Consider the following 21,547-nt stretch of genomic DNA (forward strand, 5'->3'; position numbering starts at 1 on the left):
GTAGAGTCACCCATGGGCTTTATTCTGTCCATCTCTCTGTCTCTTCCATTCTCTACTCAGGATGGGAATTCAGCTTCCTTTACAATTTTTTCTTATAATATGATTATGATGATGAATACTATTTTAGACTGGCTGTTCTATCTTCTGACAGCAACCGTGCACGCTTCCTAACGGTGGCTGACCAACTGTTGTCAGGTCGCATCTGTATAGCCAGCATGTCCATGGGAGGAGCAAAGGCGTCGCTCACCATCGCACTCCGTTATGCTGCCTCTCGTCTCACTGTTGGTAGGTATTGCTCTGATCTGCTGACTGTGAATACAAGCAGATATAAACAGCACATCCACACACGGGTGGTAGGTGGGGATCCTCATCATCCACTCACTTGATGTAGTGCTGCCTACTTCTTTCATGTCTGTCATTCTTGTACTGTGTACGTCTTTGCTTCATTTTTTCGCGCATCCTCTGTGTTGCTGTTTATTACTCTTCTTTCAGCTAAAGGTGGCACTACACTGAGTGACAAGCTAAATGGTTTCTTGTTACTCAGGAAACCATTTACTGTGCTGGGTGATAACCATATAGCCAGATAACAGGGTGTCGTGGAGCCTACAGTGATGCCCCGGTAACTGGGTGGAGACGCAAGTGCGGGATGCACACAGGAACCAAACCTTCACACTAATCCCCATACCTCGCTGTTGTGACACACTGTCAGCTGCATGGGAATGTTGGTTCACTGCATGGGAGAGCTTTGCAGGGGCAGTTGCTTTCCTGCAGTTTTTGTTGTTGTTCCATAGGCAGTCTGGCCGAACAGCCCCGAGTCCCTAAGGAGGGCCATGGCCGAGACAGGGCTTTCCGACAGCTCTCAAGGAGTGTATGTTGTGTTGTTGGTGGAGGCGATTGTGTACAGTGTAGTTTTCCATAATGTGCTAAATAGTATGGGGTGCTATGTTGCATCCTGGACAGGCACCAGTGATGAAGTCATCCAGCCTCTTCTGATAACTCGAGAGGGGTGGATGATGCCCACATCTCAGCCCGGCCAGATACACCCTGTCCTCACGAGGGAGATGGGATTCAGGAGGGTGGATATCAGGAGGCCATGCATGCAGCTGTGCACTGTCTTTGAGTGACCGAATGGAGTGGTGAGTGATTTGAGTATGGATATGCTTCTAGAAGCTGGTTTTAGGCAGGTGAGAGGGGAGAGATGACAGTATTTGTGTACAATATTGTGTGCTGGATGTTGTTTTGAGTTTCTTGATGTGTGGATGTGCTGCCATGTAGTGTGGTGGATGGTGTGGGTTTGTGGAGGCTGTGGCAAGAATTTGTGTGCCTCTCATGTCTAGATGATCCTTGACTTTGAGGACTTTAGTTTCTTGGTGTAGGTGGTCTGTAGGTGTAGTAGTTGTGCAGCCTCTGATTATTTTTAGGGTCTTGTTCTGTATGGTCTGTAGGGTGTTGTAGTGTGTTTTGGTGAGGTTAGAGGCCCAGGCAGGGCTTGCATAATTCATCACTGAACCTATACAATATATTGTTTGTATACAGTACTGTGTTGGTGGTTTCTTTGTTGTGTCAGAATGTTGTATGGGCAAGTGACCTTCGGCATTGGGTCTTGGTGTTTGTTTATTTTTAATGTTTGTGATGTGTTGTTTAAATGACAATGATGTGACCCTTTGGCATTGGGTCTTGGTGTTAATTTATTTTTAATGTTTGTGATGTGTTGTTTAAATGACAGTGATGTATGTTACAACAAGGTTTGTGTGTGTGTGTGTGTGTGTGTAATTCACCGGGTCGGTCAGGATCACTTGATGGTCGTGATTGTCAGCTTTTACCCTCCCGGAAGGGAGCTGAGAGCTCATATAGTCCAATCTAAGGGCAAGGCTGTAACCTTCACACACGCACACACCCGTCCCCTTGCTCAAGGGGGACAGTAACCACCCACTTCGTCAGTGAAACTTTTCACAACCTGAGCGAGGCGTGAACTCCCGTCCACCAGTTGGCAAGCAAGAACGCTACCACTGCACCAGCGAGCGGTGTGTGTGTGTGTGTGTGTGTGTGTGTGTGTGTGTGTGTGTGTGTGTGTGTGTGTGTGTGTGTGGTGGTGTTTATGGTGAGGTGTGGAATGTGACTATGTTCTGCTTTCCATTTTGTGAGAAGGGTCACTGTAAATTTGGCTGGGGCTATATTGAGTCTGTTTGTGGTGAACCATTCGTGTAATGTGTTCAGGTAAAGTTGGAGGATGTGTGCGGCTATGTTTGCGTTTTGGTGTGTACATGTAAGTGTTATGTCGTCTACATAGGAAGCTATGTGTATTTGTGATGTGTGGGGTGTGGGTAGGTTGTGCATGTATAGGTTAAAGAATGTAGGGGACAAACCTGATCCTTAAGGGACGTTGTTCGTCAAGTTTCTGATGTTCGATGACTGACTGGCAAATGTTCATGTGCACATGTGCACATCTGCCTGCTAAATAGTTTGCCAGCCATTTTTTTGTTTTTTTGTGCATGTTTGTGTTGAATATTTTGTTTGTGACATTGTGGTGGGGGATGGCATCAAGAGCTTTGCTAATGTGTAGTGTGACTAGGAGTGTTCTGTGTGGTGGCCTAGCTAAATTGATGCCATCAAAAACTCTTTGTGTAAGGAAGTGTAAGAAGAGTGTTCGTAGAGTGTAGCAGCCTAAAACCACGTTGTGATGGGGCCAGGGGGATGTGAGTTGTTCATCTATCCATCCATCATCCAATCCTACATTGCCCCATTAGGAGCATAGGAGCCCGGGGCTAGGCAGTTGGTCCCGACATTTAAGATGAGAGTGAATGTGAGTTGTTACTAATTATAATACTAGCCGTTCAGTGACTTTGGAGGGGGTGCAAAGAAATGTGATGGGGCAGTGTGAGAAGGCAGTGTGGGGTCTTTGTTGGGTTTGGGGATAGTGATGATAGTACCATGCCTCCAGATGTTGGGTAGGTTATTGTGATGTGTGAATAGCTCTGGTTTGATATGTTGGTGAGTGGTGTATGCCTTGTGGTCCAAGATGTTTAAGGAGTACGTTGCTTATGTTGTCTGGGCCACAGGCCAATGAGTGCTTAAGGTTGCTGATGATGTGCTTCATCTGGTTGTAAGTGAAGGGTGCAAAGTGTGGGTCTGGAAAACTGTTTCTTACATCGGATGACATGTCGGTCGTCACGATGGGGGTTTAGATGATTGACGTGTGAAAAGTGATTGATGAGAGTGTTTGCTTGTTTTTTTTTTTTGGAGTATGGTGTCTGTTGTTGTGATAGCAGTGTGTGATTGTATACCGGTAGTGTTGCTGTTAGTGAGTGTGATGCTGTTTAGTGTTTTGTAGAGTTTGCTGGTGTTTGTTTTGTGGTCAAGTGTTTGGAGATAGTTATTCCAGTTTAGTGCTTGCTCCTCTGATATTTTATTGTTTATTTAAGTGTTCAGTGCTTGTATTTGTTGTACGATGTCTTGTGTATAGGGTGTTGGGGAGTGTTGCAGTGCATCACGTTGACTGTTGAGACCTTGAATTTCTGGTGTGAAGTTGGGATTGTGTTTCTTTCTTTTGCCTTTAGGGATGTGTCTTTTGTCTGCATTTTTAATAATTGTATTGAAAGTTTGCACATCGGTGTTGATGTTTGTGATGGGTGCACTGTCTAACGTTTCGAAGTGTTGTCCTGTTTCATTTATGAAGGCCTCCCAGTTGGCTTTTTTATAATTAGTGAATGTGTCCTCACCCTGCCCTTGGATGGGAAAGGAGGTCCAGATGATGATGATGATGATGATGTGTATGTGGCCAGCTGGGGTGATTCTGGTTTTGGTAGTGATGATGATTGGGAGGTGGTTAGAGCTAAGGGTTTTGACCACTCTCCAGGATGTTGTGGGGGTGAGGTTTGGGGAGCAAAAGGTGATATCTGGGGATGATGGGAGGAAGAGGGCTTGGTGTAGGATATGGGTATGTTGATGGAGATTATACAGTATGAAAAGAGTATCTGTTTGGGATTGTAGTGCCAGCCTTCTGTGTCAGGGTTGTTGACATGCCAGGCTGATGCCTTGACACTGAAATCACCACCCAGGATGATGTTGGGTATGTTAGTGATGTGTTGTATTTGAGGAGAATAATTGTGTGTACTTTGGGTGATGATTGAGGGGGGGGAATGTATATATTGGTGATTATTATGTGTGATTTGTTTCCATTGCATATTTTGATTGTGTTTCTGTTGTGGTGTCATGTGGGGGAGAAGTGATTTTGTGTGTGCACTGGTATCTGAAAAGTTGATGGATTGGTGTACCAGGGTGATGAGTCCACCACCACCGCCGTTGGCCCAGTATTGTCTGATGGTGGTGAAATTATGAAATGTAGGTGTTTTTTGTGTTCTGCATAGTTTTGTTTCTTGTAAGATGGCAGTGTGTATGTTTTGTTGTTTGATGAATTGTGTGAGTTCTTGTTTTTGGTGTTTATGCCATCTATGCTTATTTGAAGAATGTTAATTTTGTGTGTATGATGTCTGTTGGGTGCAGTTCACGAGTCTGCTCGATCATGCAGGCTGGGGTAACTTAAAAACATCAACATCAATATCCATACGTGTGTCACCAGCCATGAAATGAATGGCCTTGGCATGAACTCTCTATTTAGAAAAAACTCCCCATCCATTGATGACTAAGAAACAAAATATCAGATTGAGTGGAAATAAGAAGCCATCACTATAGGTACACCAACCATCTCAATTCTCATATAAACATAGACAAGAAGACACTATAAATGGCTATTGTATATTACAGTATACAACTGCACCCCACAGACACACACACACACATATATTCAGCATAAATTATATACAGTACATACAGTAATTCTCAGGACACCAGTGCTGGAACTGTAGACTCTGGCACTAAAACATCATAGGATCAATGAAACTTGAACTTTTTAGAACTGTGTAAGTCTGCTAAAATTAAAGTATCCTATGTTTATTTATAAATATAGTGGTTTGAGTCTATTTTATGTGTATTAATGTGCATGTTGTTATAGGTCCAAATGGAAAGTCTGACATGTCCATCATGCAGTACCAGCTGCAGCAGCGGGCCCTGATACCACTGCTTGCCAGAACCTACGCCATCAACTTTGGCCTTGATTATGTAAAGGTACCATGTATACATTCTTTATTTTGTTTTACACAAGACAGAAGCCAAAGCTGTATGTAAAGTAGTCTCTCCCTTTTCGTGGGGCCTGCTCCTGCAGGAGCTGAAAGTAGATGGTCCTTCCTCAGAAACATCTGAGAAGTGCTGGAAAACATCGATGGGGTTCCACATGACACATTGTTCCCACATTGTCTGCATAACACAACACTTCCTGTGCCCTCTCATGTGGTGTGCACACTAGTTTCCCTTGTTTGTCCCACTAGGGATGCTCCAGTGTTGCTAATTTGGCAGAAGAGTCACAAAAACTAGTGGCTTTACATATTAACTATACAGTATATTTATAACTCTAGCTGATCCATATGAAAATACTCACCATATACAATAATTAATAAAATTATACTATACCATAATTCATAAACTCTCTGCCATTTTCCTTCTGCAAATTAGTTCTCAAATTAAATGACCATGAAAACAAGCATTGTTGTGAAAAAGTATGTAACAACAGTCCAGCTTCAAAACATATTGTGTGCAAGTGTTATGAAACTGTTGTGGTGATGGAAACACGACCATGTACAACATGGAATCTGATAATGTTCAGAGGTGTAAGTTACTGACTGTTGAGTTGATAACAGTCTATGCATATGTTCACAAAGACAGTCAAGATGTTGAAAGCTCAACAGTAAAGTCAGGTTTCTCTTTAAGATAGGGTTGCATTAATTGAAAGCCTGTTGCATAATTTTTTATCATATAGTGAGGTTTATATAACATGGGTTCAGTCGGGTTAGGGAGGGTACCCTCGACCACGAAACCTAGAATGCCCCAGTAAACCTCTGCTGCCCACCTGAAGATTGTCCTAGGCAGGTCAGAATTGCCACCATGGGTTTCCCCTGAGGCTGGGAGACAGCTAGAGTAGTTTTTGTTGTTTTTGTTTTTGAAACCTCCAACTTGCTTGCATACGTCGGCCTTGGTCACCTAATGGCAACTGTCCATGCTGCTCGATCTCTGGCAGCTTTGCTATTTAGGAGGGCCTGGACAATCACTCCAGACCCTCGCAAGGAGGTGAGGAGGGATGGAGAGAGCAATACAACAGGGTGATGGAGGGTGCGGCAGTGTGGCGTACAGGTGTGTCAGGTGGCAATAAAGACAAGGCAGACATGATAGAGGTAGGTGATGCGGGACATTGCATTTGCACACCTTTCGTTGATGGCCTTGGCTCTTCCTTGGTGCTGCTGGCAGGGGAGAAAAAGGGAATGATGATGGTCTGCCATGTTGCCCCTTTCTTAGTTGCAAGGAGCTCCCTGTATGCCATCAAGTGTTGTCAGATGCCACATGTTGATGTGTCACTCCTCACTGGGTTCGGGTCCTTTTCCCAGATAAATAAAGTGCCCTTGTCCATTATCGCAAGGAACTCCTTCAGAGTTTTAATATCAGGAACATGAAGGTGCCCACCCTCACTGTCATCCTCACCACGTTCCTGTGCTTCCACCACCCGTTCCCTGAGCTCAGTGAGCTCCTCTTTTGACAGCTGCTCCATGTAACCGTCCAGGACCTCTTGCACATCTTCCTTGTCAACCTCCTCAAATCTCACCTCATGTGAGAAGTTAAGGATGTCTTGATGGATGTTCTTGACCACAGGGAGCCCTGTGAAGGGGTACAAACACTCTGGCCAAACCTTGTACCAGACAGCGTTCATTGTGCTTGGCAGCACCTCTTTCCATTCCATTATGCTGTCAAGGGTGTCCTTGGTACTGAACTTCCTCCCAAAGTGCCACACCATGTTGCTTGCCCCAGAATCACTTGCCCTCATCATCTCCATGGTGCAGTGGAGGTTGTGCATCTTGAAAGTTGCAGCTACACCCTGAACCATCGCCTGGAGCTGCGGTGTTGTGTTGGGAGGCAGGTGCACCACTTCAGAGTTATTCTCCCAGTCCTCCATGCCCTCAGGGTGGCTCAAAGCATTGTCAGTCAGCAAAGGGAAACAGTTGGCAAGGTTGCTTCTGCTGGCAGAGTCACGCAGGTGGGTGGGCAGGCATCCTTCCATGTATGGCCAGCAGAGTGTGAAGTTCAGTCAGGCCCTGGGGTTACTCTTCCAAATAACCCCAGGGTTCTCCTTTATGTACCCTGCCAGCACTTTGAGGTCCTCCCAGTGGTACACAAGGAGCGGTTTGAGCTTCAGGTTCCCCTCAACATTGGCACCAAAGAGGAGGGTAAGGTAGTCCTTGGCTTTCCTGAACCCTGGCACATATATCTCCTCCCAGCTGGTATATATCTTCATTGATATCCACTTCCATAACAGGCCCATCTTGTCAGAGTTTAAGACCTACTGTGGCGGGTATCCCTTCTCCTCTTTAATTGCCTTCAGCTGCGCAGGGAAGGTCTCGGCTACCACGTTGTCTGCGCTAGCAGCCATCCCTTGCATGATTACATGTTTAAGGTCAGTCAGGCCTTAAACTGCTCAAACCACCTGGTGCTGGCCTTGAACTCCTCCTTGGCCTTCATCCTTTGCTATCCTTGATGTCCTTCCACTTATCAGGAGCCTTACTGCAGATGAAGGCATGATGAAGAGGCTGCTTTCCTCAGTTCATGTCATTAACCCACAGAGGCAGGAAATGCTCCATCTCCTTCATGATGGGCTTCCCTACTCTGGTTGGACATTCTTTGGTAAGGGAAGGCATGTTCTGTGATTCCATAATTGTAGCATCTGATTTCTTTATGACTGTCAAGACCATGGACCGGAGTAACATTAGGGCATCAATGATCTACTCGGGCCTTGTCCCTCCCTATAGCGCTTAACCCCTACACCACGGGCATGTTTAAAAATGTTTTGCGTGTGCTGCGGGGTTATTCGGCCTCCGACAGACTCTCAAAAAATATTTGCCAAAAATCAGTTATTAGTCCTAGAATATTAAAATTACACATGCTTCTGGCACATACCTTCAGCTTTCTCCTGGAATGTTTGTTGAGCCTTCATCGGTTACCATAGGACTTGTGGAGACCTCTGAAGTTGGGTAACGAAGTCTCCACTTTACACTTCCCGACAACCCGTAATATGATTACCACAGCCAGATATTAACACTATAAACACTACTCTATGATTTTCAAGTAGTTTGGGATCCATACTCCAAAAAATAACCCACTGTGAAAGCAATGAAAATTACGAGCGCGTCTGACTGTCGCACTTGCGCTAGTTCGCTCTTGGTACTCTGTCATTTATTATTCATAAAACCCCTCACACTTTATATTTCTATTACTGTATAACACATATATATCTACAGTCTTTATCCATAAGTTTCCTTCAGTAGTATTAGTTTATTGTCACTGTAGGGATTCAATTTCTTTCAGTAAAATACGTAGCATTCACTTTCTCGTCCTGTATACTAGCATTGAGAGTGAATCTGTCACTTTCAGTTTCACTCTCATAACTCATAGTATTCAGACATGCTAGAGTGAAACTTTCACTTTCATTACTCCTAGGGTATATACTCATATTCTTATAATACTACTCATTTACATTTCTATTTACGTTCTCTATTTTATTTACGTTATTTACATTTCTATTTTATTTACACTGTGTTATCCACTGTCACTTGAAGTAACTTATAAAACTATTTTCCACTGTTCACGTATATTCACATTCATTACTTTCACTTGCTGTTTACACATTATTTACACATTATTTACAATTCCACTTGCACTGTTTTACTCAATAGAAAGATCGTAGTCACTCTTTTATCAATTGTCAGCCCTTTACCTCTTTCCACACGAGGTTTAGTAGGGGGTAAAGGTCACAGGGCCCTTTGCATGGGGGTGAAAAGTCCCTGAAGCTAGCAAGAGCGAACAGACTTACCTCCACACGGGAAGATGAGAGTGAACTGATAAGGGTGGGCCGGGGTGGTGGCCTACCTAGGGAAATCAGTACTCCCAACGTTAGCCTCTTGACACAGCTAATTTATAGCAGTGAAATGATTGGCAGGAAATCTAGACAATACATTATAAATTAGGTAGTTCCAGGTGAATGTAAATATCACTTAGGCTTCTCCCTTCCCTCCTTATCTGTATATTTATTACGAAAATAGATTATACTTCATATTTCAAGGGGAAATAAACAGCGAAAATTAGCGAACGAGTGCACGTGAGGTGTTGTCAGGTGATAATTAGCCAATTCCAGGTGTATGGCACTCTCACTTACCTTATTTCTTTCTTGTATATATTATTTGGTATAAGAATAGGGCATAGGGCTTATTTCAATGGATGAAATCAGTGAAAAATTCCAGGGAAGATTTACTTAGCGTAGCACGGCTGGGCAGGCGAGAGGATAGGGTAATGGAGGGTGGGGTAGGGAGGGGAGTCAAGAACGGGGAGAAATGGCTAAATTGTCAACAATGGATGGGAGTACAGATGAGATTGGGAGTGCTGACTAGTGTTGGACATTGGCATTACTGATAGATGATACAAGCCCCCACTTGGAAGCCCGGGTGAATTCAAAATAACACAAAATCACAAAAGCGATGCCCCGCGGTATGATCCCTTGCTCCCAAGCGTCACGAAAGTGACGCCCCGCGATTAAGGGGTTAACAGTGTCTGATTTCACAGCCGGGGAAATGCTACATTTTGCCCTTTTAATCTTGCCCTCAGTAGCATCAGTAGCACCATGCTGTCCACTGACATGATTTCCAAGTTCAGAGTTTCACTTATTTCACACACTGAAAGTTCTCTCCACTGACTGTTATATGCAGCATTGTTCATAGCGTACTTACACTGTTACTTGGCGTTAGTGGTAGTATTGTGATGTCTTATGCAAGCAAGAAGGTTACATAACTCAGTGAACATGAGGGAGATGATTACAGGCTCGAGACATGTGAGCAAGTGGGCAAGCGAGACTCGGGTTGACGTGAAGGTCACCACCTTTGCAGACCCAAGATGGGGGTTCTGCTCATGTAAACACTGAGTGGTCCTGCTGGCTGAGACAGCTGACTGTTGGCTTGTGTGTGTCACTGAGTCAGCTCAAGATTCTTGGAGGTGGCCATTGCAAATATCGTTCTAATGAAACTGCGACCAATTTTTAAATGTTATTACAAAAAAGGGTATAACTTTGAATTACCATTGTAGTGATTATCACATAGTGAAGTTGTATGGTGAAACCTGACTATATGACTTTACAAAACAATGCGATGGGATTCTGAAGTGTTGTGGCAAGTGAAAATATAATGAATATCCTTTCCCATGGAACAGCACTTGTCAGGTGTCATTAGCTGACAGTTTTTACTCACATTTAACCAAAGCAGATTTGTTGCTGGGCAGCAGTCTCCTAAAATACTGTATTCCATTTACATGATTTATGTCACCATTAAAGCATAATGCAATTGGCATTATGAGTAAATTATAACGACTGTAAATATTAACCTCTGACACATTTTACACACACACACACACACACACACACACACACACATGTATTCCGTCATTATGTAGGATTTGGATATTCCCTCAAAATTGCAATAATCGAAACTTATAAAAGTATGCCTTTTTATGTCATTTTGTTTATCATATTGTTTATAAAGGCTCCAGCATGCTTGCGTGCATTGGCCTTGGTCACCTAATGGCAGTTCTTTATGCCCCACAGTCACTGACAGCATCTCTGTTCAGTCCCTTTGTCTCAGAGGTCACACTCTGTGACCTCATGCCAGGTCGTCTTCCTGTCCTCTCGTAGCCCTACCTCCGACGTTCACATTTCTGACTTTCTGCATCCAGTTGTCATCCTCCATCCTCGCAACACACCCAAGTCATATTAATCTGCTCATCACAACACCAGTACACTCCAGTTCCATCCTTCCTCTCAGTTGTTAGCACCCCTGGTCTCGCATTCAAAAATGCGCTACACATTCATCTATTCAGTATCATTTCTGTGTATTTGAGCCTACAAACATGCTCTTCCTTTACTGCCCAAGTCTCACTTGCTCCTCCTGTACTGCCTAAGTCTCACTACCATACAACATTTCACTCCTTAAACATGCCGCATACAAAGATCCCTTAGCACAGAGGAATAGTCCTCTCATTGATAGGAGAGGCAACTGCTCCCTGAACTTCCTTCAGCCACTCCCTACCCTAGCCACCTCCAGCACATGATATGGCACCCAATTAACAAAACTCTTCCATGCAACAAGAGACTCACCTGCAAGATAAATCTTTTCACACTGCAATCTCTACACGCTCACCCTGACACATTGTACAGACGAAATTGGCATTATTTTGCAGCCTACCTCAAACACCACTACACTTCTTATGCACCTACTTATCACACACACTGCACAAGGTGGAGTTACTTCCCATACCCTTTTGGCAAACTGCACATGGCCACACTCCCTCTGTTTGACTACTGTCACCAGCCCTTGATGTCACTTTGTTTTATTCGCATTTAATCTCAGACCATTGTGTTTCATTCTGTCTCTCTTTCTTAAATCTTTCCTCCACCTCCCTTTTGTTCTCTGCAGTGAACACCAGATCATCAGCATACAACATCTCCCATGGGAATCCATTTCTGAAGTTGTGTGAGAGAGGTTCAAGCACCATGACAAACAATAAGGGAGTTAAGACTGACCTATGACGCATGCCGATATTCACCGAAAACTTGTCAAATAAATCTCCATTCGCTCTCACATGGGTGCGAGCACCCACATACATAGCCATAACCACTCTAACCAGCCACCTATTGATCACAAGCTTTTTCATTGCCCACCTCATCACTTCCCTAGGGACCCTGACAAAGATCTTCTCCAAATCAACAGACACAAAGTACAGCTCCCATTTTCTTTCCTTTATATTTTTTCTGAAGATGTCGGACAGTGGCCATGGCATCAGTTATCCTATTGCTTGGCAAAAACCCAAACTGGAACTCATCAGCATTACCCTTATCATTTCTTCCCAATTCTCTCCATTACCATCATTATCTGGTCAAAAAGTTTAATGCCTCTCATATTTCCTCTTTCCAGGGCATCACCCTTCCTCTTATACACATTTACAGTTATGCTCTTCAGCCAGTCATTTGGGACAACACACTCATATATAATCAAATTTATCAAATCAGAGTTTCATTTAATTTCGTTCTTCAAGGCTCCAACATGCTTGCATGCGTCAGCCTTGGTCGTGGTGGCTGGTCATGCTGCTCAATCTCTGGCAGCATCCCTATTCAGTCCCTTATATCTGGAGTTACACTTAATGACCTCATCCCAGGTCATTGAGTGTGACTCCAGGTAGAGTCAGTCCTTCACCCACCGAACAAAATTTTCACCTCTGTTATCCATGCACTCATTCCTGACATATTCCACCCATTTCTCTTTAACCAACACACCCACACCACCATATCCATCTGCCTGCCAAAATATCTTGTAACAACAATCCCTCCTGGCAATCATTCTGGCTGGTCCACCCCTATATGTAACCTCCTGCATGTATCCAACATCCACCCACCTCCTACTCAGTGTCTCAACCATTGTCCTTGCTTTATCACCGAAACTACCCACATTCCATGATGCCACTCTGATCCCCTTTAGTGGTTTAGTTTCCTCAGGCTTGCTTTGATTCCATTTCCTCTTTTTTGTCATAGTTGGTAAAAGTAACAGGGAGAGACAAACCACAGGCCTCACCCACCTGCACAATCCCAAGTCCAGGCATGGAATCTGGGACCCATAGCCCATCAGCCATGACCAGTGGCTGTGGCAGTGGCCTTGGGACACCCTGCCAGGACAGCTGCGGGGACGCTTTCCAAGCATGCCTTGGCACTGTAACTGCCCTGTCCTTGTACACTCACTGTCAGGGCAGCCTCCTGGGGCGCTTCTTCCCGGTTCAGGCCCCTCTCTATTTGGGGAAGCGGCAGCCTGGGAACCGCAATGCCCTGTACCCTATTGCACAGGTCTGGGCCCCATCCTATCCTGGCCCTAAAATCTATGCTGGCGGAGCCCTCGTCACGCCGACTGTCACTAGGTCCACCACTAGGTAGCGGGGGCAAAGTTTTCTGGCCACGTATCCTTGCTGGTGTCAACCCCTGTGACGTAGAGGGGCACGTTGTGTGATATGTAAAGTTCATGTAGGGTAGTGCATGAGATAGTTAGAGGAAGTGTTTGGAAGAGTATGCTGGTCTACTCTCCATGTTAGTGTCACACTGAAAAGGTCAGCAAAGAGGGATGGTCAGATATGCTGGTAGTTGGTGAAACAGGAGCTCCAGGACAATCACCAGCATTCCCATTCCCCTTGAGAGTACGACCCTTGATCAGCTGGTGCAACAACTTACTCTCTGTAGCAAGAAGAAGTGGAAAAAGACCACACATTCCAGGATTAATATATAACTGGCTGTAATTGGTATTTTTCTGTGGCAGCAGATTTACCGAGTTAATTTCATATAACTTACAACGATTGGTCTTTTCCAGTGGCAGCAGATTCCAGGGATTAATTTCTCTTACATTGCTATCTTTGGTGTACTGTATTATAGTGGGAGTAGGTTGAAAGGGCTAATTTCATACACAGTAGTCCCCCCTTATCCACGAGGGATACATTCCACAACCCCCAGTGGATGCCTGAAACTGCGGATAATACTGAACCCTATATATACGATGTTTTTTCCTTTATATGCATACATACCTATGATAAAGTTTAGTTTACAAATTAGGCACAGTAAGAGATTAACAACAATCATCATTATCATTGTTGTCATCATCATCTGGACCTCCTTTCCCACCCAAGGGCAGAGTGAGGAGTAGCAACGTCCAGACAGCCCAAATTTGCCCAATCCGGTGAGCCACGCTTTCATTCACTCATCATTCAAGTCCTTGAAATCCTGGCTCTATCTGATATGCAAAAAAACTTTCACCACATTCTGTAGCTTCACCTAAACGTATCCGATAGAGTCAGTCCGAACGCTGTCATGTTAAAAAGGGGTGCCAAATCCCTAATCATGCACTTCTTCCCACAACATTCTTCCAGCCAGCTTTATCTCTTGTCAGTCCCCTAGCCTCTCTGACTTCCATGCCTCTCATCCTCACACACACACATCAACCATGTCCTTCCACCCTCTCCTTGGCGTACCACGCCTCCTCACTCCCTCAGACTCGCTCAGATATACCTTTTTGACCACTCTGTTGTTATCCATTCTCTTTACATGACTATACCATCTCAGTACACTCTCTTCAATTGTGGTGTCCACAGACTTCCTCACTCCATATCTTTCACGAATTATTTTGTATCCTGTCCACTCTCTGTACTCCACATATAATCCTCAGCAGTCCCATCTCCACTGCTCTCACTCTAGACTTTTCATTTTCATGCCACAGCATAATCTCACATCCACATGTTAAAGTTGGCACTAACACTTCTTAATGTTAGCCCCGTGCAGCTGCAACACTCAAGCCTGTGTTTCTTATCAAGGCCATAGCACCAGCAACTTTCCTTCCTTGTGTCACACTATTTTCTACTTCTTTTGCACCATTTTCCTCTCTTTTATCACTGTACCCAGGTATTTGAACTCTCTCACCAATTCCAGTCTCTCTTCACTCACCGTAACATCACACTGGGAGTCACCTTCTCTCTTGAGTACCATCACTTTACTCTTTTCTACATTTACTCTCATGGCACGACACTCACGGACTTCAGCAAAACTCTACACTAGTCTGCCAACTTCTTGTCCGGTATTTGCAGGTAGCACTGCATCATCGGCATACAGCAGATTTAAGATATTCCAGCCATCACCATTCATTACCAATGCCATCCTTCTCTCCATTACTCGTGTTTTTACTTCTCTCATCACCCCATCCATATATATATTGAACAACCATGGAGACATCACACAACCTTGTTGCACACCCACATTGATCGTGAACCATTCACCTTACCGTTACATATGCCTCACAACCATCATAAAAACTCTGACTGCACCTAGCAACTTACTGTCTACATTGTACATGTGCAAAACCTTCCACAATCCTTCTCTGTCTGCTTTGTCATATGCTTTTTCCGGATCCATAAATGCCATAAACACCTTATGGTCCTTCTCACAGACCTCCACTATCTGTCTTACTGCAAATATTTGATCCACACATCCTCTACCAATCCTAAAACCACCCTGTTCATGAGTCACTAAGACTTCTGATATCTCTCTTTCTCTGTAATAATTCTTCCATATACCTTCCTTACCACACTCAGTGAACTTATGCCATGATAATTAGTGCACTCACTTTGCCCACCTTTATTTTTGTACAGGGGTACAATCACAATTTGTATTGTAGAATAATTCAAAAGAACTGAACCCACATAATTATCTTACCTAACTTCTTACATTGACACGTGGAGTCTTCGCATACCGTAAGGGCCCAATTTTTGTAGCCCCGAGTCCGTCAGTTCATAACAAAATTTGGTCATAAAACCCTTTTCACATATGTTACACTAAATGCGAAAATATGAATTTTACTGCTTCGTCGTTATTAACATTTTTAGTTTTTTATTCTTGTCCAACAAAGAAACTATCCACATTGTAAACACACCTGACTCATTTTATCTGATTGTCTGAATGTTATTTTCATTTGCATTGAGCTCCCGCACCCTACACCACTTCGTCCGATAATTTTACTTTTTCGTTGGGAATAATTTGCTTTTCGTGTGTCCTTAAAACTTTCAGGGTGCTTAGGCATTACAAAAGTTATTTTGGGACTGCGTGCTTAGTTCTGATGTGAAATGAGGACCAAGGAAATAAATAAATGCCTCTAATCACAAGGAGTCAAGGCAACAATTGAGGCAGGCAACAGAAGGTAAGGGATGTGGGTCAGCTTGGGTTAAGGAGCCCTGTCAGTGACTGACAAATGCACAACGAATGAGTTGTAAACAAACACAGTCATCTGGAAATACAATACCCACTTCTCTCTCAGTTTCTCCCAAGCATTTCAGTGATATTATCAAATTATTGAATAATTAAGGGAGAAATTAAATGCTCATGTTATTGTAAGATAGTTGCTTCCCTTTGTCTTAAATTGCAACTCTACTGTACCAAGGTCACTAACAGTTAGAAGAAAATCACTCCATTGCCATACTAATTATTATTAATTAAGATTTCAGTAATGACGACTTTCCTGAGTTTGCATTATCATAAATGCTTCACAAACAAACAGTAAACTAAGCATTCGGCAGGTTAGATATGCACACATATGGAGCATGGAACGATTGCACAATGCTTAATGCATCGGTAGACTTAAAAAAAAATAATAATCTGATTGCTTGCCAGCAAATGCAAGGCAGCGGTGAAAGATTTGTATATTCATGTACAGTATTTCCACTTTAAATAATGTATGCAGAATTTTCCCTGACAACTTATTGGTGGATGTTGAATATGAATAATTAGTAAAAAATCCCCCCAAATATTCCTTAGCAATTTATGGGGGTGTATTGTATGCCAGTGTGCAGTATACTTCTGTGGCAAGAATTATGGTAACTGACAGTAATTGGTATGTTCTGGTGGCAGCAACGTTGGGCCTTTCAAGCCAAGGATGGGTCAGAGCATCCTGAGGTGGTGACCATGTGCTGTGTGATCAAACCACTGGCTGCCTGGAACCTGGAGAATGTGGTGTCTGTGTGCAGGGAGCGCTGTGGCGGCCAGGGATATCTCTCGTGCAACAGGTCAGGAAAGATTGTTTCAGATGAGCCTGAGTATGTAAAGCACTGTAATATCAAGAGAAGTTTGCCAGTTGTACTCTGTATGCTTTGTATCCAGCATCCCCAAAATCTCTTTCCTTCCCATTTATCAGAGAGTATCCTCCCTTCAAATACTATTTTTGTTGTGTGTTTCATATTGATGTTACATAAAAATATTTCATGTAACAACTTCCATTGCCACAGCTGGCAGGGAAATGTTGGTAGACTTGATCATGATATTACTACAGGTATGTGTTAACTTGTGATTATATATACCATTTTCATATCAGGTTAATAGTCATGTTTTTGGGTAGCAAGAATTTATGTTTGCCTTGTCATCACATAAGCCTTTTCATCATATGCAACAAGTGAAAAGCAGTCTGGTTTGTGGTAAGTTATAGTACATGTAAACACACTTCCAAGGAATATTTACCCAGGAGGTCAGTGGTTTTTCACAATGAATGCTGTTGCCATTTATATGTCAGCTCGTGCTTACACACAGCACCCCCATCATAATATGACACAACCATGTAATATAACTAGGCATATAATATCATCCCCACACAGTCATTTTCAGACCCTCAGTAACAACCTCCCACCTCCAAATACTCCTACAGTAACAATGAATAAACACTTACATGCCCACTTCACACACAGGGCAATACACCTCGTTCCCAAAATAATGTCGTAGGTATTAAAGAGAGTTGATGATGTTCACCGGGTCAGGGTTAGATCAGGAACTGGAGCGGTTAGATATACCTTTCAACAACCCATGTCTTTGAATCTATGTCCTCCCGCCCCACTCCCATCAAGGGCATATGTCCCCCCCCCCTCCCTTTTTTTTTCTCTCCAACAAACATATAGAAATGGCAGTGATTAGGTGGATGTGCAGTGCTTCCTTGAATGTGAGGCCTGGGGGGGCTAGGTTTACGATAGAAAAGTTAAGAGGTTGGATGGAACTGGAGTGTATCGGTGTTGTGATGAGGAGGGGTAGATTGAGGCGGTTTGGGCTTGTGGAGAGGATGGAGGATGACAGTCGGGTGCAAAAAGTGAGAAGTGTTAATGTTGGGGGTAGAATTACAAGAGGTAGACTGAAAAAGACCTGGGATGAAGTCACTGAGCATGACCTTAGGGATAAGGGACTGAATAGGGAAGCTGCTAGAGATCGAACAGCATGGAGAGTTGCCATTAGATGTCCAAGGCCTGGAGCCTGTAGAAACGAAAATTAAAATGAATGAAGGGCTTAGAAACCATAGGCTAGGCTAATTGGTCCTGACATTTAAGGCATGGATGGCCAGCCTCGTTCATCCCTGAGTGGCATTATGTGAACAGTAAATTTTAACTGCCTCTAAGATGTAAACTCTTGCAGGTTCCATGCAGCTGGAGTGCTTTAACTCACAAAACCACCAGGGTCATTTTGTAAATGTTTCCATGGGTTACTGGAAACCATTTGGCTTATTATTCACAGTAACCACTTCAAGGTAACACTACATTGAGTGAATGGATGGTGGGCACTCACACCTACAACAGTTATTGTTGTTGTTGAACAGCCTAGTCTGTCTGGCCTAGCAGACCCATCAACCACAGGCAAATAAGCACCCCTGCTGGGCTTCCCATGCAGTGAACCAATATTCCCGTGAGGCAGACAACACCTCATCATCACAAAACGTGGGGAAGAGTGTGGAACTTTGATTCCTGTATGGAAGCCGTATTTGCTTCTCTCCACCCAGTTCACAGGGTCACCACAGCAGACTCCATATTGCCTCATTATGTGATTACGGTGTATAGTTACCACCTAGCATTATAAATGGTTTCATGGGTTACAGGAACCCAGTAGGCTGGTCACTCAATGTAGGGTTACCTGAAGTGGAAAGAAGAGTAATAAAATTGACAGGAAAAATGGGGGACATATGAAAAGAATGATAAAGGCGAAGAAAGATGTAGGCAGCAGTACGTCATGATATATATATTATACACTTGTGTATTAATGTAAATTGAAGATATTGAGTATCCTGTTGAGACATTTCTGGCTGCACCATTTACAAGGCTTTATTGGTAAAAATGATTAGAGTGACAAATGGGCGATTTTGTGTGTGTGTGTGTGTGTGTGTGTGTGTGTGTGTGTGTGTGTGTGTGTGTGTGTGTGTGTGTGTGTGTGTGTGTGCGTGCGCGCGCGCGTCAGTGGTAGATCATGCAAATAGAGAGAAGGAAGAGTTCTAGACAATTGTGGAAGTGTGCATGGAAAAATTTGAAAGGAATGAGAGAGGGCTTTTGATGGGAGATATGAATGGGAAAATAGGGATTGTGAAGGTGGATGGAGTAGTTGTTGAGTGGGATGTGCCTGCAGAAGTGGATGTGAATGGCAGTGATTTGGTGGACATTTGTGTGGGGAGAGGGTTGGTGATACCAATACCCTCTTTAGGCACAGAATAATCCACTGGTATATACGGCAGATGATGAGAAGGACGGGTGGTGAACTGAACGAACGGAAGGCAATGATTGATTACGTGTGCGTGGATGAGAGAATGAGAAGGTGTGTAATAAGTGCAAGAGCATGCAGAAGTTAGGGGAGTGGACTTTCTGACCACCACTTGGTGGTGGTGAAAGACAGGGTTCAAAGGCAGTGGAGGAATAGAAGAAGGGAAAGACAGGAGGAAGCAGTCCATACAAGGAGAGTATCGCAAGAGGATGAAAAAAAAAAGGCAGACTATAAGGGAGAAGTGGAGGAACAATTGGGTAAATGTGATTTGGAGCAGATGGAGGAGATGGAAGGTGTGTGCAAGATATTCACAGAAGAAATCTGTGCAGCATGTGAGGTGTGTGAGGTGAAGAGAAGACAAAAGGGGGGTGCAAGGAACAGTATGGTGGAATGAACAGGTGAAACAAGCTGTGGCATTTATTTGTTCATTTTTGAAGGCTCCAACATGCTTGCATGCATTAGCCTTGGTCACCTAATGACGACTTTCCATGCTGCGCGATCTCTGGCAGCCTCCCTGTTCAGTCCCTTAACCGTGAGGTCCCACAGAATGACCTCGTCCCAGGTTTTTTTTTCGGTCTACCCCTCGCAACCCAACCCCTAATACCAACGCTTCTCACTTTCTGCATCCAATTATCATCCTCCATCCTCTCCACATACCCAAACCACCTCAATCTACGTCTCCTCATCACAACACCAGTACACTCCAGTCCCATCCTACCTCTCAACTCTTCCATCATACACCTAACCCCCCTAGGCCTTGCACTCAGGGATGCACTGCACATCCATCTAATCATTGTCATTTCTGTACATTTGAGCCTGCGAATATCCTCTTCCTTTACTGCCCAAGTCTCACTACCATACAGCATTACACTCCTAATACATGCTGCATACAAAGATCCCTTAGCATGCAGGGAGAGCCCTCTCAATGTCGGGAGAGGCAACAGCTCCCTGAACTTCTTCTAACTGTTCCTCACCAGTGCCACCTCCAGCACATAACATGTCTCCCAGGTAACAAAACTCTTCCACACACTCAAGAGACTCACCAGCAAGTTCAATCCTTTCACACCCAACAAAAGAAGAAAGCATATAGTGTGTGGATGGGAAGCAGAGGCATGGAGGAAGTTGAGAGACGGAAGAGAGAGCTGTAAAAGAAAGGAGAGTGGATGACGAATATTGAAGGAATTTGAGTCCAAAGTGGAGGGAATGTAAGAAAATATTTTAGAAAGAGGTAAAGAGAGTTTGACAGGGTGATAAAGAAGTTAGTCAGGGAGTGAAAGATAAAAATGGTAGATTGCTAGTGCAGAAAGGAGAAAATGTGAGCAGATGGAGAGAACACTTTAAGGAACAGTTAAACATAGTGAATGAAAGTAATGTGTGTATAAGTGGCTGGGGAATGGCTGGGAGAAGGAGGGTTGTGAGAAGGGAGGAAGAAAGTAGTTGGATGGAAGTGATGGAGGTAGTGGAATAAAGGAAGAATGTCGAAATGGGGAAAGCCCCAGAAATTGATGGAGTGTGTGGTGAAATGCTGAAGCATGGGAGAGAGATAGTAGTAGAATGGATATGGAAGATGTGCAGATTGACCTGGGAGGAAAGTAGAGTCCCAGAGGATTGGATGTCAGGTATAATTATTCCCCTGTACAAAGGAAAAGGGTAGCAGCCATGGCTCAGTGGGTTAGAGCGCTTCACTCTGGCCGAAGGGTCGGAGGATCGAATCCACCCAAGGGTCATTGGTAGACATCAGGAAGGGCATCCGGTCATAAAATGCTACATGCTCCAGTCCAAAAGTCCTCTACCCAGAGGCAACGCCTTAGCCCTTCGGGGATACCTGGTGTAAAACCAAATTATTATTATAAAGGAAAAGGGGAGAAAAAAGTGTGTGGTAATCACAGGGGCATTTTGTCGTCCTAGTGTATTAAGAAAAGTATATGGTAGGATACTTACTGAAAGGTGAAAAAGAAGTGTGTGGTAATCATAGGGGCATTTTGTCTTCCTAGTGTAATAGGAAAAGTATATGTTAGGATACTTATTGACAGAGTTAGGAAGATAACAGCTGAATTAGTTGGAGAAGAACAGGGAGGTTTTAGAAATGGAAGAGATGTAGATTATATATTCATTCTTAGGTCTTTAGTGGCAGAGTTTCTAGAAAAGGGAAAGAAGTTGTATGTGGCCTTCATGGATTTGGAGAAAGCATGTGACAGAGTGGATAGACAATGAATGTGGAAAGTATTAAGATTATATGAAGTAAATGGGAAGTTGCTGAATGCCATGAAGAGTATG

The 21,547-nt window shown here is 43.7% G+C and overlaps 1 protein-coding gene across 1 annotated transcript in view; it reads left to right on the plus strand.

Moving 5' to 3' along the window:
* The window catches only part of LOC145397751 (uncharacterized), a 119,732-nt gene that overhangs the window by 62,009 nt on the left and 36,176 nt on the right, over positions 1-21,547 (plus strand). The window contains exons 7-9 of the mRNA XM_080270773.1: positions 152-285; positions 5,012-5,124; positions 16,622-16,776. Of these exons, the coding sequence (XP_080126899.1) occupies positions 152-285; positions 5,012-5,124; positions 16,622-16,776 (402 nt within the window). The remainder of the gene's footprint in view (positions 1-151; positions 286-5,011; positions 5,125-16,621; positions 16,777-21,547) is intronic.

The sequence above is a fragment of the Coenobita brevimanus genome, chromosome 43 (assembly GCF_032717465.1).
Source record: "Coenobita brevimanus isolate Jiangsu-jjx chromosome 43, ASM3271746v2, whole genome shotgun sequence".
NCBI lineage: Eukaryota > Metazoa > Arthropoda > Malacostraca > Decapoda > Coenobitidae > Coenobita > Coenobita brevimanus.